At 37.1% G+C, this 17,611-nt stretch overlaps 1 protein-coding gene across 4 annotated transcripts in view; it reads left to right on the forward strand.

Moving 5' to 3' along the window:
• The window catches only part of LOC121320580 (DDB1- and CUL4-associated factor 6-like), a 60,088-nt gene extending 42,763 nt beyond the window's left edge, over positions 1–17,325 (forward strand). For 2 of the 4 annotated variants that reach the window (XM_041259033.1, XM_041259036.1), the window contains 9 exons: positions 3,803–3,917; positions 4,401–4,516; positions 5,028–5,367; positions 6,535–6,576; positions 10,241–10,379; positions 11,426–11,582; positions 11,814–11,902; positions 15,034–15,139; positions 16,834–17,325. In XM_041259033.1, the coding sequence (XP_041114967.1) occupies positions 3,803–3,917; positions 4,401–4,516; positions 5,028–5,367; positions 6,535–6,576; positions 10,241–10,379; positions 11,426–11,582; positions 11,814–11,902; positions 15,034–15,139; positions 16,834–16,898 (1,169 nt within the window). In that variant the 3' untranslated portion in view covers positions 16,899–17,325. The remainder of the gene's footprint in view (positions 1–3,802; positions 3,918–4,400; positions 4,517–5,027; positions 5,368–6,534; positions 6,577–10,240; positions 10,380–11,425; positions 11,583–11,813; positions 11,903–15,033; positions 15,140–16,833) is intronic. The other 2 variants (XM_041259034.1, XM_041259035.1) reach the window with 2 other exon arrangements.
• The last annotated feature ends 286 nt before the right edge of the window (positions 17,326–17,611 follow it).

Consider the following 17,611-nt stretch of genomic DNA (forward strand, 5'->3'; position numbering starts at 1 on the left):
TTCTCCATTTCCATTTCATGCAAGTAGACACGCTTGTTTTCTGCAGATTTTAGTTTGCTGTATAAATATATTAGTAAGAGATAACATAACCTGATTGTGCAGGTCAAATATACTGTAAGTGGTGGCTTAAGCAATTTTATCTGCAAGTAATAAAACACAGGAAAGGATTAGAGCTCTCCACTCCATTAAACCTTCAGCAATCCCCCCACCCCCTCCACGACATCTGTAATTCCAAGCATTACTTTTTTTAAATGGCTTCTACCTTGCAGGAAGGAATTTGAGCCACAGATATTACCTGTCCCTTTTTAAAACTACTTTCAAAACAGATTTTATTCTGCTTTGAACTGATTTTATTTTGTTGTTTTTTGTTTGAAGATTTTGTTGCTGTTCTAATTCCATGCTGATGACAAAAAAAAAGTTTTTATTCTAACCGTTGGGATTTGTTCTTTTAATATCGGAAGCCTTTGCCAGTTTATCTTCTCTTTTATCCTATGTGCCGAGTAGAGCATGACTACACGTGAAATGTGTGTGCGTGCAGATATTTACCAGTACAATATGCAACGTATGAGGAAAGCCTAATATTTCAGTTGGGGCAATCAAAAGTTCATGATGAACGCTAACATTTATTATAACATCTTTTTCACTATGAACTATGATGTATTTGAGTGAAAATGCAGACATTTATTGTCAATTGTAGAAATAAACATCCTGTGCAGTATATCAAGCAAGCTGAAAAAGTGTACATTTAGCAGGGGTGTGCAGAGAAGCCAGTATTCAGACTAATAACCATACTCATACTCAAACTATTACTCAGATTACTCACCAGAAATGTCGGCGGTAAAACCGGAAGTGTCACTAATATGCATCTCTGACCCTGATTTTCACCCAGGGTGACCAGTGGTTTAATGTTTATTTAAACAAATATATATATATATATATATATATATATATATATATATATATATTATGTGTGTATATATATATATATATATATTACAGTTAATATATATAGTTTTTGAATTATTATGTCTTTAATATACAGGTGTTTGTAAGTTACAATTCGATGTATTATATTCATAATATAGCTGAACATGTACATTGTACATGTGTGTGTGTGTGTGTGTGTGTGTGTGTGTGTGTGTGTATACATATATATATATATGTATATACACATCACACACACAGTGGCTTGCGAAAGTATTGACCCCCCCTTGGCATTTTTCCTATTTTGTTGCCTTACAACCTGGAATTAAAATGGAATTTTTGGGGGTTTGTATCATTTGATTTACACAACATGCCTACCACTTTGAAGATGCAAAATATTTTTTATTGTGAAACAAACAAGAAATAAGATAAAAAAAAAAAAAACAGAAAACATGAGCGTGCATAAGTGTTCACCCCCCCAAAGTCAATACTTTGTAGAGCCACCTTTTGCAGCAATTATAGCTTCAAGTCTCTTGGGGTATGTATCTATAAGCTTGGCACATCTAGCCACTGGGATTTTTGCCCATTCTTCAAGGCAAAACTGCTCCAGCTCCTTCAAGTTGGATGGGTTCCGCTGGTGTACAGCAATCTTTAAGTCATACCACAGATTCTCAATTGGATTGAGGTCTGGGCTTTGACTAGGCCATTCCAAGACATTTAAATGTTTCCCCTTAAACCACTCGAGTGTTGCTTTAGCAGTATGCTTAGGGTCATTGTCCTGCTGGAAGGTGAACCTCCGTCCCAGTCTCAAATCTCTGGAAGACTGAAACAGGTTTCCCTCAAGAATTTCCCTGTATTTAGCGCCATCCATCATTCCTTCAATTCTGACCAGTTTCCCAGTCCCTGCCGATGAAAAACATCCCCACAGCATGATGCTGCCACCACCATGCTTCACTGTGGGGATGGTGTTCTCGGGGTGATGAGAGGTGTTGGGTTTGCGCCAGACATAGCGTTTTCCTTGATGGCCAAAAAGCTCAATTTTAGTCTCATCTGACCAGAGTACCTTCTTCCATATGTTTGGGGAGTCTCCCACATGCCTTTTGGCAAACACCAAACGTGTTTGCTTATTTTTTTCTTTAAGCAATGGCTTTTTTTCTGGCCACTCTTCCGTAAAGCCCAGCTCTGTGGAGTGTACAGCTTAAAGTGGTCCTATGGACAGATACTCCAATCTCCGCTGTGGAGCTTTGCAGCTCCTTCAGGGTTATCTTTGGTCTCTTTGTTGCCTCTCTGATTAATGCCCTCCTTGCCTGGTCCATGAGTTTTGGTGGGCGGCCCTCTCTTGCCAGGTTTGTTGTGGTGCCATATTCTTTCCATTTTTTAATAATGGCTTTAATGGTGCTCCGTGGGATGTTCAAAGTTTCGGATATTTTTTTATAACCCAACCCTGATCTGTACTTCTCCACAACTTTGTCCCTGACCTGTTTGGAGAGCTCCTTGGTCTTCATGGTGCCGCTTGCTTGGTGGTGCCCCTTGCTTAGTGGTGTTGCAGACTCTGGGGCCTTTCAGAACAGGTGTATATATACTGAGATCATGTGACACTTAGATTGCACACAGGTGGACTTTATTTAACTAATTATGTGACTTCTGAAGGTAATTGGTTGCACCAGATCTTATTTAGAGGCTTAATAGCAAAGGGGGTGAATACATATGCACGCACCACTTTTCCATTATTTATTTTTTAGAATTTTTTTAAACAAGTTATTTTTTTCATTTCACTTCACCAATTTGGACTATTTTGTGTATGTCCATTACATGAAATCCAAAAAAAAATCCATTTTAGTTCCAGGTTGTAAGGCAACAAAATAGGAAAAATGCCAAGGGGGGTGAATACTTTCGCAAGCCACTGTGTGTGTGTGTGTGTGTGTGTGTGTGTGTGTGTATATACATTATATAGATGTAATATATATATATATATATATATATATATTATATATATATATAGTAAAATATACACACACACAGACCTATGTGCCAATATAAAGTTGCATTAAGCTTAAAAAAGCAGCTTCAGTCTTGTCAAAATAAAAGTGCACAAAGAGAACTTGCATACTTCCTAGGTGATTCATATCCCTTTCAAAAAAAGAAAACTAGGCTCCATCCCCGAGGGGGCAAAAAGAATGGCAATCCAAGCAGCGCCCTTATTAAAGTTTCAAAGCCCTGTGAAGGGGGAACACAATTACTCCAGATTGCCTGGTAGCCATAATATTTGGCATAATCACCCACCTGCATTTTAATGTGTGTTGTATTTTTTATTCATTAATACTTTGGAAAATTTTAGGTACTGTACTACAGTCTGTATAAATGTGCTGGAATGAAGCCTAATCCTTCCATTTACACAGAATTATACAATATATTTGTCAAGAACTAGTTCTTATTGCAGATAATGTAAACTATACATGTATAATACTAGCCTGCTTTAGATTGTTTAGAGTATTTTCTTTATTATTTTATTCTTACCTGGCAAACCCCATGAAGAAATGATTGCTCCCTAATTACAATAAATGCAGGATAATAATTCAGCTAAAGCTGTTACACGTGAAAAGTGTCTTCCTATTCTACTGGGATGCCAGTAATGCTATTTGAGGCTGCTTCAGTATTAAGAAGCATTTTTAAGATGTAATGTTGATTTGATTTCAAACACTGAAAACATACTGATACCAGTTGTCTTTTTACTGCAGTTTTATTCCATATGAATTAATTACTGTAAGTAGTAATGTGCTGCATTTTTCACAGAGTAGGTCAAACCATCTGAAAATTGATGCAAAAGATGTATTCGTTTTTCACCTTGTAACACTGATTATTGTTGACATGTTTTCAGGTAATACAGAAAGTGTTAGCCCTCTGAGCAGTGCTGGGGAACCTGTTTTGAGTTTGCACTACAGCACAAAGGGGACGACTACAAGCACTATTAAACTGGACTTCACCGACGAGTGGTAAGAACAACTGCCAGGCGATTGCGACAAAACGAATAGAACCCATACTTTATGATAAGAACCTTTCACAAGCCAGGCAAAAAAAAAAAAAAAAGGATTGAATCCTTCATTAAATTGAATCCTATTTTTTGCGAAAGCAATTACCCAGTGAAAAAAAGTTTCTCAGAACTTGGGTGGGCAAAAAAAGGCAATGCTGTTTGTGTTAAGTAGCATTAATTACAGTGCTTTAGACTATGAAGCTACACAACTACTTATTAAGTGTATCTAAAACCACTTAAAGAAAATAAACCACTTAAGAAAAATAAGCTGTAGAATATAGTCTACTACCGTCAAGTCTGTATTCACTTCTGTGTAACCACTAGGTTTAATACGTTCTTTGTTGTCAACGCAGCACTTTTTTGTCACCCTTCATTTGGCGAATGCTGTATTTCTTGTGTTGATCTTTGTTGAGCATCACCATGCTTTTCTCACCTGACCCAACAGGAGCAGTACAACTTCCAGCTCGAGAGGTAGTGGAACTCGCAGCAAGCCGGGCGAACAGGAGGTCTCCCAAAAAGCACAAAGAAAAGAGGAACTACCAGAAGAAAGCATGGAAACTGGTAAGTACAGCATGACTTCATTATGGTCCTTTTTCTGATGTATGGGGATGGCAGGGCTTGGACATCTGTATTTGCAAATACTGTACAGAATTCATTATCCGTTGTTTCCGGAAGTGGATTGTCAATTCACTGCACTCCCTACCTGTTTTTTTTATTTTTTTATTTTTGTGTTCATTGTTAATTTATTTTTTGCAGGCTACAAAGATTAATAATTAGCAATATAGTGCTTTTAAAGCAGACAAAGCTAGGGGCTTGCAGCAGTCTTGCTGTTCATTCTTGTAACTTACAGGGTGTGGGTCAAATATACAGAAAAACAGTATACCATGTTAAAATGGATGTTTGACATCGGAACTTTGTTTTTTGTGTGGGTCTCATATTTCAGCCAGTATACAAAAAGGTATTGACATCTGGTGATACATTAAGTTAGTATGTTAGTACACTGTTGCTTATTAATAGAATGCTTTATTACCTTTTAATGACTATATTAGCAACCTCTTTATCTCCGTTTCAGCTTCTTGTGTGGTGGAGCAGCCTGGGCCCAGCAGTGCAGAACAGGAGTCTAGTGAAGAGTGTCCTAAGCAGGCAGCTACCATCGATGAGGAGAGCCCAGCAGCAGAGGCTACCGCAGGGAGCTCTCAACAAGAGGAGAGCGCCCCCACTCTGCAGACTGATGAACAACAAGGAAGTAGCTCTGACAATCCCAGTGAGTCCTGTCGAAGAACAGAGCCGGCAGGCGAGAGCAATCGTGAGGGGGCAGCGACGGCCTCCAGGAACAACCAGGATTCGGACGACAGCGACGACGACCCCATTTTAATACCTTCGTCAAGGTATCGTGGAGGACAGGGCCAGAGGTATGTGACCAACAGTGTGCTTACATTGTACCTAACACTACTGTGGAGTATTATTGACTACATATTATTTCACGTCATTAGTCTTTGCTTTTGAAAGGTTGTTACAAAGGTTAGTGTAAGTACAACTGTACCGGCTCCTCATACCTTCAGTGCAATATTGTCGTGCTGTTGGTATCGTCCAAGCACCAGTAGGATTTGAGCAAGGCAACCACATGGCAGTTTGTGTAATTACACACCTATCAAGCAGGAACATGCTGTACTAAAGGTAAAAACACAAATTTAATAATGTCAAAAGAAAAGAAAAACTGAACTACTGGTTTGCGTCAGTATTTGCTGTGCCTATTATATATACCTTTAAAAAGTCACTTATAAAAGTTTACCATTATGAAAGCATTGCAAAGTGTAGTAAAGCACAGCGTAAGCATGGAAAGCTCAGAGAGGTATGGTAAAACATATTAAAAATTATGGAAAACCATGATAAATAATGGTAAATGCATAATATAACCATGGGAACAGCATGGGAAAACTGCAAAATGAACATGCAAATTTACTGTGGTAAACCTTTATAAAGGGTAGGGTGTGTGTGTTTTTGTATGAAATATATATATATATTGTTTTTGTTTTTCTCAAAGTAAAAAATCTATTCAAAGGAGAAAAGGCTTTCCATAACTAGTATACAGTACTTCCAGAGATGTGGGGAATGTTTGAAGACCAAGATTGGCATGTACCTGCAGACCCTAATGGGTTCCTGGTTGTCGCCTCTAATTGTAAAACGCTTGGCCTCTAGAAATGTATAAAGTGTAGGTTGAGTCTAAGCTTCTGCATCATGATTAATGTTACGCAAGCCTGTCAGTGCTTAAGTTGTCCATGTTTTTAATAGAAACAGAGCTAGTCCCAGAGAGAGGTGGTGCACCCCATGGACACATGTCATAGAAACAGCATATTGCTTGAGCTGGTCATTTTCAGTGGTACCGATTTTACATTGTCTCAATTTCAATGTCTTCAAGCTACTAAGCCAATAACATATCGGATGAAGCTTCTAAGATATATAACGATTCCATTATTGTAAGTAATTTTGTATGTAGTTTTAATGTACAGCAAAATTACCCTATTTTTTATAGTTAGTATGAATAGTAAAGTGTGTAAATATTGTGTTCCCTCCAATAGATTTAATTTCAGAGGAACAGCGGTAGATAATAGAATGATAAGGTAATTTTGAATGCTTTTTCTTTTCTTATTACAGTAATGATTGAACGCTAACTTTTTATTAACCATTGCAGACACCTGGGTTTGTAAGATAAAATGTATACTTCTTTGAAACTCGGGATGGTACATTTTTTGTAATCGCTGACAGGAACACCTTTAACCTTGAACTTACTATCAACATGTGTGGAGTGAAGGTGGAATATAGTTGTATGGCACTGCGTGTATGCATGACTTCAGTTCTGATGCACTCTCATAAATAACTACATACACACAGTAATTGATTGCAGATGTTTCTTCCATTTTAACATGAAGTTTAGGAACAGAAGTAATGTAATTGAACTTGGGTGTACACAAACCAAAATAAGCTTTTGAACTGGTATTGGGCAAAGACCAATTGAACCCCTTGTACCAGCCAAATTTATTTTTGGCAATTTTTTTTTGTTTGTTTGTTTTTTTAACAGAACAGTGGACTATTACAGCAAATATTTTAAAGTAATTCTTCAGAGAGAAGTAGTGTATAGAATAATAAACAGAGAGTACACTGAGACCAATAGGTTTAAAAAAAGAGTTTTTTTCTACACTTTGCATAATAAATTATTGATGCAACACAGATAGTGTATGATATTGCTCAGTAAAAATGATAGCTGCATGGCTGTTCAGCTTTAGCACATGCTTTAGCTTTTTAATTGCAAGTGCATGCAGGGCTAGCATTGCACATTTGTGAGACATTGCGGTATATCCAATCTCAGTTTTATAGGCGAGGCAAAGCAAAGTGTTGGATAGAAGGGTAGGCTATATCCTGCTGAATAATAGTTTCAGATAAATCCAGTCTGGGGTGGCAGCTAGAAATCAGATTTGTGATCAAATGAGATTGCATTCTAAGTTGGATTCCTGTGACAAAAGCTGCATATTGAACGATTGTAGCTACAGATGTGGTTTATATCTCAAATTTAAGCTTAAAAACTAGCAGTTCTTTTAAATATTTATCAAAACCTGCTTCAAGAACAGTTGGAGGTATTGGTAAGTGTTAGATGAATGAAATTACCATAAGTTTTGCTGTCATCCTGAACCATGGTTCAATGAAGTAGACTAAGCTGGAATTCTCACTGAATTGAAAGATTACACATGTTTGTGTACGAAACAACATCTATGTCAAGCTTTACATTTTTTCATACATTTGTACCTGTGGAAAGATCCCAGATAAAGCTTTTTTTCAAGTGCCACATTTCAATCACTCAAAATATAAGTCTGAAGACTTTTTTTTTTTTTTAAATTTAGTTTTGAAGTGTTTTTTCTCTCCATCCATAAGCTTTAACTGCTGAGCACTTCCATTTAACACTCTGTACATTCAGAAAACCGGTTAGTTTCATCTCCTACCTTATTTTACCCCAACAGTGTCTTTGGGTTCAGTCAAGTCAGTTAATAAGTGAAGTAGCTGGATAGTTAATGACAGGAAATAAGGCTATGAAAGGGTTGAAGGAAATTACCCAGTTAGGACAAGTACAACATACTACCTGAAAGTATGGACTACAAAAATAAAAAGTTTGCTATCAAAACAAAAGTGTAAGACCTACACAGAGAAATGCATGGCAAGTAAAATGTATGGAATAACTAAAATTAAAGTTTAAATAAAAAATGCATTTGGTGTATTCTAAATAGTTTAGGCATCTTCTCCTTTCCAGCCTTTGTAAAAACACTCCAGTGGAAATTATTTTTTTCCAGATTCACGTTGTGTAGCTTCACACCAAAAATGTCTAGTACTTAAGGGGTACTGACAGCTGTGACAGACTTCATGGTGGATCAGGTGCTTGCAATAGATAGATAGATAGATAGATAGAGTACAATTTGTTACGCAAGAATATCTGTGCAGAAACACATTACCCAATATAACTACAATCCAGTTGGTCCAACAATGTTATCTTCCAATTGTACTGAAAACTGACATGTAGAACTCTAATGTATGTAAACAGTTGTTGGTGTGGCTCTAAAATATGTTGGGTTTTTTGTTTGTTTGTTTGTTTGTTTTTTAATAATTCACCTAGGCTGTCTATATGTGTACCTTTTTAAATCATAAACAAAATTCTGTTCATAATTGGCTAAACAAATTTCAACAAAGAATAATTCAGACCTAAACCAATTGGTCTTACCATATGCATCTTGGATTCTTTAGATTGGATATAATTCATTCAAATGTCGTTGCATGCAGATGCATACATTGTGTGTTGCAGTCATTGAGGCTAAACCCGAAAACTCCCGGAATAGCACATACTGTATATGAATAAACGCATGCGCAGTTGTCTGTGATTCAAATGCAACAGAGCAGAACACCAATGATGGTAAGCTGATTTTTCTATTAGAAAAATGTGGCTTCTTAGTGTAAAATGTGTGTATGTATGTGTATAGCTTATATACAGCAATATAGCTTTAAGGTTTTTGTTTTTGCACAGTTTTCTTCCCATTAATTTGTTTTATGAGTGTGTGTTTAAGCCAAGAGCATTTAGATGTAACAGTCGATCATTTCTATTTGTAAAAGAGCATGGAATAAAGTTGTTTAGTTTTCCCTTATGTTCTGTGTGCAATTATACTTGCAACTCAACTACAAAATAAAACTTGATTGAAATGAAGAAATGCCTCCTATACAGAATGAGAGAGAGAGCGAGAGATGGAGAGAGAGGGGGGAGGAGAGATAGATGTCGTCAAAAGTTTGCATACCCCAACGTTGGGCACTGTTGATGACAACTTTGTTGTCAACACCTTGTGCTTAAGCATTTGTTTATTTCTTTCTAAATAAAACCTGATTTCTACCCAAATATTTCTTTATTCTTTCTTTATTATATTAAAAAATTTACCAGATTTCACCCGATTTTTCATTGATTAATTCTACCTGATTTTTTTAAAAAAGCAGTCACCAGAAAATCAGACGCCCTAGTTATAACCTATGGATTACACTAACATTTTTGCCAGATGTTTCATCCATCGTAAAGTTAAACAGCCAGCATAATTACAGGCATACGATACAGATGTATTTGGTGCACAGCAGAGGGGAAGGTTGTGAAAAAAAATGTTATGCATACTTGTGAAAGGATAGTGCTGTGGGCCAAGATGTTAGGGGTTAGAATAGACTCGGAGACAAGGAAGCTGCAGTTTAAGCACTCGAATACACATTTAACAAACAAACAAATATAGCACGAGGGCCCAAATAAAGAGTAAAACACAAAATTTACAAGAGCCAGGCTGAGCTATGCCTTCACTTGCTTTCCTCTCCAAACACCACCCCCTCAAATGTTGTTTTTTTTTTTTTTTTTTTTTTTTTTTTTTTTCTCCCTTTTTATACAAGTGGTCATTCCCCAGTTAGCACCAATTACCTCATTAGGGAATGAACACATCTGTGATTGTTTGTAGTGGTAGGATTTAACCCCATCCTTGCCACAAAACTATGGGAAACAACCTGACCAAAAGTGTGTGAAATTACCAAGAAATATAATTCCCAAAAGGGCGGTGTAGTCCCCAAGGAGAGAAATCATGGCTGGTATATACGCTGCACCCGAGCAACACTTAATCCAGCAGCGTCATCTAATGCCTTTTTTTCTCATTGCTGTAAAATAATAATAATATAAGAAAAAAAAGTTAATTCTGAGGATCTGATTTTAGTTAATCTGGTCCCCAGGCGGTCTGCTGCAGCCCGGATCCAAGAGCTCTTCAGAAGGAGAAAGGAACGAAGAGAGATGGAGGAGAGTGAGACGCAGAACATACGGAAACCGCCTGTAAAGATGGTGTACAAAGGCCATCGCAACTCCAGAACAATGGTACAGTACCTTCCATCATCTTGTAGTGCACTGTATGCCATCTTTCGAAGGTACCAGCAGTGTACACTTTACAAAAATGGAAAGCACATGCTCATAGAGACATTTAGAAAGAAAAGGTATTCAATGTAATGGAGTAATGGAAATCTGATAAATAAAAAGACAAGAAGGGGGGAAATGTGATGTCACGATAGCAAAGAAGCGTCACAGTTTAACCATTTTATTTGTCTGTTAAGTGTCCAAATGAACTGGTAGAAATTATCATTATTTAGTTACCCAATGCAGGCTCAATTAAAAAAATAAATAAAAAGTACACTTCAGAAATGAACCAATCCTGAAAAAATGTAGCCTACGTTTAGCCAAAACTTGGTACATAAGTTGGGGAAGGTCTTCTGTGTAGCGCCATAAGGTATGTCATGCACAGGTCTACAGAGCCATGGAGAGTCTGCCTTCAGTAGGTTGTGTAGCCACCCCTTGCAGAGATACAGTCCTCTAGGTGACTGGGCATTCCATGTAAGAGATCAATAACATGAAGAGCTGAATGCAGTGACCACATCTTTTTATACCCTTTTTCACATGTCACGTAGTCGCACTAGTTTACCACACACCATCAGATGCACGAAACTGTAATGATTAAATTAGAATAATGTTCCCCCACTTCTGAACCAAGTTTCATCAATGTGGGCCACCTGTATCAGGGTGGGGCAATTTTAACATTTTGGAATGCATATTGTTCCAGTTATGTTTATGATTTTTCATCCTGGAGTTTGACAGCTTACTGTTAATTTCCTTGACTTCTGTCATTTTATTTGGCATTTCCAGCCTTATTCTTACAAGGTAAAAAGCCATACATGAGCAGAAGATTCTGTAGAACACTTCAAGCATATCTAACATTATAGACAATAACAAGAAAATCATTTACCAGCATGTCTGATCAGACTGCAGTGCACCTCTAAAGAAACAAAAGGATCAAGTCTTGTAAGTCGCAGCTGTTTTATGTGATCTTGGTTTTGTATGGGCTTGACCGTTACTCGTGCTTGACATTTTAGATAAAAGAATCCAGTTTCTGGGGAAACAACTTTGTGATGAGTGGCTCAGACTGCGGCCACATCTTTATCTGGGATCGACACACGGCTGAGCATCTGATGCTGCTGGAGGCTGATAACCACGTGGTGAACTGCCTGCAGCCTCACCCCTTCGATCCCAGTGAGTGGTTTCTAGTTTTAATCCTGCCATGGTTCGATTAGGATTAAAATTTTGACTAGGATTAACATGGCCATTTCACTCTTCTGTAGTACATAACAAGTTTTTTCCCTGGTATACTATATAGGTGTATCCTGCTGTAGGTGTTTGTACTTTACCGTTGGAAATGAAGGTCAAAATTCTATTCTTCTTTTTTTTTTTTTTTATACATTTCCTCTTATCCTTTCCTTCCAGTTCTTGCATCTTCCGGCATAGACTATGATATAAAGATTTGGTCACCACTAGAAGGGGCTACCGCTTTTAACAGAAATTTGGCTGAAGAGGTAAGAACTGGTTTTCCCATTTGAATGGGATTTTTTATATTTTTTTTTACCTTTACTTTTTTTGCCAGTGATCCCTGATTGGCCGGGATTTTAAAATGTAATGGTCAGGGATTATGGGGGGGAGGGGAGAGCACAACATTTGCTTTCCCAGTCTTTGAAGCACACTAAAATAAATGAATTTGTTTACTAAACTGAGGGTAGTGGGTTAACCGTCTTGTTCAGACTGTTGGTTTGCTTGCTCATTCTGCTGTTACATCCCATTTGTTTACAAATATTTAGTTGAGTAAGGTGAGGTGATTCAAATGATTACATAATTTGCTCAGAACAAAGGGTGTCTGGCCTTGACTGAAACACACACAATGCACTGCATTCATCATTGATAAAGGTGTTCATACTACTACACTGTTTTCTCCTTCGTAAAACTCTCAGTAGGTTTTGTGTTTGCAGGGCGTAGTTTTTTATTTGTATGACTACAGACAGCCGACAACATGAATATAAGGGCTGTGCTCTGAAGAGCTGGAGGTGTTGTGCTGTTATACTAGCCGTTAACACGTGTGAATGTTTAAAAACAGACCAAAACATTGTATGTGCTAAAACACTGCATTTTTAATTTGTTTAATTTTTTTAAAATTTTATTATTGAGCGACTGAAACAATTTTTAACCTGTATCTGTAATGTGACTCTATACACTAGACTTCATCTGTGTTGCAGTAGCAAGTAAGAAAATATAGTTGATTTACAGCTGGTTTCACAGACACTGATTAGAACTAGTCTTGGACTACTTGATGCTACCTTATGTAAGGTAGTCCAAGATTAATGCTAATCCTTGTCTGTGAAACCAACCATTAGTTCTTGTTTAACCCTTTAAGGGGAGTCCCTTTTTTAAAGTTTATTTTATTATCCCTCACTGGAGGCGCCTGTCCGTTTATTGAATTTTCCATGTATCTAGAGAATCTGCTCCAATTGTGATGAAACTTAGACTGGACATTCTTTGTCCAAAAATTGAGGTTGGTAAAAATAGATTCTAGGGCAACGTTTATTAAAATACGGCCACCAGCAGGAATTTGTGCAGTCACAGTAGTGAGTATTTAAGTTAAATTTGAGTTTTCACTTGTGTGTACGGCTAAAACATAAGTAAACCACAGTAATGCTATTATTTTATGAAATTGTGATTTTTGCCGCTGTGCTTATTGAGAAGAAACTACCTGTATTTAAAAAAAAAAAAAAAGTCTATACTGTTTCTGCCTGAAATACACACAAGAAAGTTACATTTTAAATTGGACATCCTCTGCTTTAATAGTTAATTTAGTGGGCAACCTAAAGCCTTTACAGCCTATCATTCTGGAATATTACAGTTTTACATATAATTTTAAGCATTGAAAATCACTTTAGCTATATTTAGCTGGGAATTGTGCAGCATGTGATTGGAACAGGAAAATGAAAGTAGTTTTTGTATTTATTTAACTTAAATACATTAGTAATGTACTTTAGCTTAGTATTGTAGTAATTTATAAATTTGTGTAATTGATTCACCTTTTTCAGCAAAATACATACTTTTTGTCTCCAGTTTATTATTAGATGGGCCAGAGAATTAAGCTCCAGTGGAGCTGAGAGGGGCAGCTGTATTCTTTAAATGAGAAACAGTTTGGTTTTATTATAGAAATAAATAACACATTTTAGAAGTACATATGTCTATATGTTTACACTTTCTTTTTCATATGGTATACTTAGTATTTTTAGGCACAATTAGTAGTTCACTTGCCAGCAAGTGTTAGTGGCCGCACTCTGAAGTCACCAAAAAAAATGTGTTTGAGACACTTTCTCTGGCTTTCCAATCTCTCCAAGAACAAACTGGAAAATCATCAAGGAAGTCACAAAGAACCCCAGAGTAACATTCAAGTATCTGCAGGCCACTCTGTCCTTGGCTAATGTGAGTGTTCATGACTCAACTGTTAGAAAAGACTGAACAAGAATGGTGTTCATGGAAGGATAACCAGGAGGAACATTGCTGCCTGTCAGAAGTTCGCCAAAGAGCACATAGATGATCCACAATACTTCTGGAACAATGTTGTCTGGACAGATGAGTCAAAGGTAGAAGTTGTGTTTGAGCAGAAGAACCTCATCCCAACCATCAAGCATGGTGTTGGGAGTGTGATGGCTTGTGGCTGCTTTGCTGCCTCAGGACTTGGACGGCTTGCCATCATTGACACACCCATGAATTCTGCATTGTATCAAAAGATTCTGGAGGAGAATGTCAGGCTATCCATCCGTGAGCTGAAGCTGAACCGAAAGTGGGTCATGGAGCAAGACAATGGTCCTAAACATACAAGCAGATCTACAAAAGAATGGCTGCAGAAGAACAGTCAGAATGGCCTAGTCAAAGTCCGTACCTAAACCCCATCGAAATGTTGTGGCAGGACCTGAAGCGAGTTGTCCATGCAAGGAACTCCTCAAATGTTACCGAGTTGAAGCAGTTCTATAAGGAGGAATGGGCCAGAATTCCTCGAAACCAATGTAAGAGACTGACCAACAGTTACAGTAAACGCTTAGTTGAAGTCATTGCTGCTCAGGGTGGTGCCACCAGTTACTGAATCTCAAGGTTCACATACTTTTTCACATATGGATATTGAATGTTGAATCATTTGTATATAAATAATTGTTTAAAAAGTATAATTTTTGTGTCATTTGTTTAATCCAGTTATCTTTATCTATTATTAGGACTTAGATTAAGATCTAATAACAGTTTAGGTTTGAAATATGTGAAAATCCTAAGGGGGTCACAAACTTTTTCTCGGCACTATAGTTCTCCAGTTTCAGTCCGCTCACCAGCTGCACATAAACCGATCAATAGTTGTCTTCTGGAACAGCTTTTGGGATGCAGTTGTTTATTATTTCTCAGGAACTGGTATGCACTGCATTTCCCTAGTTTTAAACTATGAAATCATTTTACAGCTGACTAACAGGTAAAATTGCTTTAGACCTTATACCATACCATACCATTAACTTATGATCCTAATCACGACCACGCCTTGTATCCACAGTAATAGCATATTGTTAGCTTGTTAACTCAGTGCACAAGTGTATTATAAAGCATCTGTTATTTGAAATCTCCTTGTGGCCTCTCCCTGTAGGTTATCGCTCGAAATGAACTCATGCTTGAAGAGACAAGGAACACCATCACAGTCCCAGCGTCTTTTATGCTGAGAATGCTGGCTTCATTAAATCATATAAGAGCAGGTTGGTATCACAAAGTTATCAAATAGTAATAGATTGTCAGTTTTATTTAAGAGAACTGTAAAGGCTGTGTGCATGGTAAATATTTTATTTTCAAGATTTGTCACGCATTCACCTTCTGCGAGAACTCTGCACTGCCGTCCTTTAACCAATTTGCAAATAAAGATGTCTTTCAAGATTTAATAAAACATATACGGACTGGCAATATAATCTTGTCAGAAACTCAACTCCTGCTGTCCATATTTGTGCGTGCGTGTGTGTGTGTGTGTGTGTGTGTGTGTGTGTGTGTGTGTTATATATATATATATATATATATATATATATATATATATATATATATATATATATATATATATATATATATGTATATATAGTCCTTTGCCATAGTAGGTAATTTATATGTTAAATATTTTATTTAAATATATTGGTAATATCTTAAAAAAAAAAAAAAAAAAAAAAAAAAAAAAACATTTTTTCCAGCACATTTGTAGCTTCTGAAGACACTGTAATCATTCAAAAAAACATAATTTAAAGTTTAAAATTTTTTTGTTTTTATAAATTGTTTTTGCCATTTTATAAGCACAACCCACTTCTGGTTGCTTAAAGCCACGCTACCTATGGCCTCGGGCCTCATAACACAACCAAGCGTGCGGTGGTGGCTCAAAGTGGTAACTTACAGATAATTTCCCTCAGGTATATAAAGACTTTCGAGCTGCAACTCACATAGTGATCCAACAAAGGAACCATGAAGACAGGATCTTTCAAAACAAGTCAGGGATAAAGTGGTAGAGGCACAGAGCAGAAGAAGGGTACAAGAACATTTCAAAGGCTCTGATTATCAACAGTAAGCTGTTCCCTACACAAAGCTGGCCTGTATGGACGGGTGGCAAGAAGGAAGCCATTATTCAAAAAGCTTCATCTTAAAGCATATATGGAGTTTGCGAAAAAGCATGTAGATGATACTGCAGAGATGTGGAAAAAGGTTTTGTGGTCAAATTCCAAGCGTTACATCTGGCACAAGCCCAATACTGTATGTCACCCTGTCAACACCATCCCAACTGTCAAGCATGGTGGTGGCAGCATCATGTTATGGGGATGCTTCTCTTCAGCAGGGACTGGGAAGCTTTCCAGGATAGAGGGGAAAATGGATGGTGCAAAGTACAGGTGAAACCTTGAGGAAAACATGCTTTAGTCAGCCAAGACTCAGAAACTGCGGAGGAAATTCACATTTCAGCAGTATAATGACCCGAAGCACAAAGCCACACTGGAGTGGTTGAAAAACTTAGTTAATGTTCTTTAGTGGCCCAGTCAAAGACCTGACTTGAATCCAATGGAAAATCTATGGCGAGACTATAAGATTGCAGTCCATCGACGATCCCCAACAAACTTATCAGATCTGGAGCAATTTTCCCTTGAAGAGTGGGCAAAAATGTCACCATCCTACTGTGCAAAGCTAGTAGAGACCTATCCAAACAGACTCACCACAGTAATTCATGCAAAAGGTGCTTCTACCAAGTACTGACTTAAGGGGGGCTGAATACTTATGCAACCAGTAAATTTCATTTTTCTTTGCAAGTTTTACTGTCATTTAACCTCCTCCTCATATAATAGTGTTTAGTTTAACCACTGCAGCTTTGAATAAAAAAAGTTTGTTTGTAATTCAGCAAAATGTGACATTATTCAACCATTTTTTCCAGACCGTTTGGAAGGCGATCGCTCTGAAGGTTCTGGCCAAGAGAATGAGAATGAGGATGAAGAGTAAACCATTGTTTTTCTACAAAGCACTTGAACATTTAATGAAATTTGTACAAGTAAAATGTAGAATATTTTCCTTACACAGAATTAGTGCAATTTTTTTTTAGTTTTTTTTTTTTTTTTTTTGAGCATTACTTTTATTACTAACATTTCCTTGTGGAACAACTGCTTTTAAAAAAAACAAAACAAAAAAGTGTGAGAATGTAAACTGCAGCAATAAACAAGGAATTAAACACAATGGATGATGGGTGCTTGAGGTTATAAAGTGCAATATTATTTTTCAAGTGCAAATGTTTGAGCTTGGATCAGTGTAAAGAGTGAGTTTTCATTATTGTAGTTATGAGGGTTAAAAACTCAAACTTTGTATACCTGCTGTAATGCATGTAAGCTAAAAGAAAAATTATGCTTTGAAGTAAACCATTTTGTTGTTAACAGTTTCTGGTTTAGTTATTAGCCTCCTATTAAATCAGTGATCAGTTCAGAGGAAACCAGCCTCTCAAGGTTTTGTTCACCTGGTTTCGTTATTTTTATTTTTATATATATATGGTGGGGTTGGATTTACTGACCACTCACGAGTGTGCACAATGCATGGTATACATTAGTTTTCTTGTTTGTTCTCCTAAGAAGTGTGTCATGTTATGTTAATGTATGGTAAAATCACAAGCTGGTTGATTTCCCTAACCCACCTGAGACCAGCACTTTTAAGAACTCAAAAAAAGA

The sequence above is a fragment of the Polyodon spathula genome, chromosome 9 (assembly GCF_017654505.1).
Source record: "Polyodon spathula isolate WHYD16114869_AA chromosome 9, ASM1765450v1, whole genome shotgun sequence".
In the NCBI taxonomy this organism is placed as follows: Eukaryota; Metazoa; Chordata; class Actinopteri; order Acipenseriformes; family Polyodontidae; genus Polyodon; species Polyodon spathula.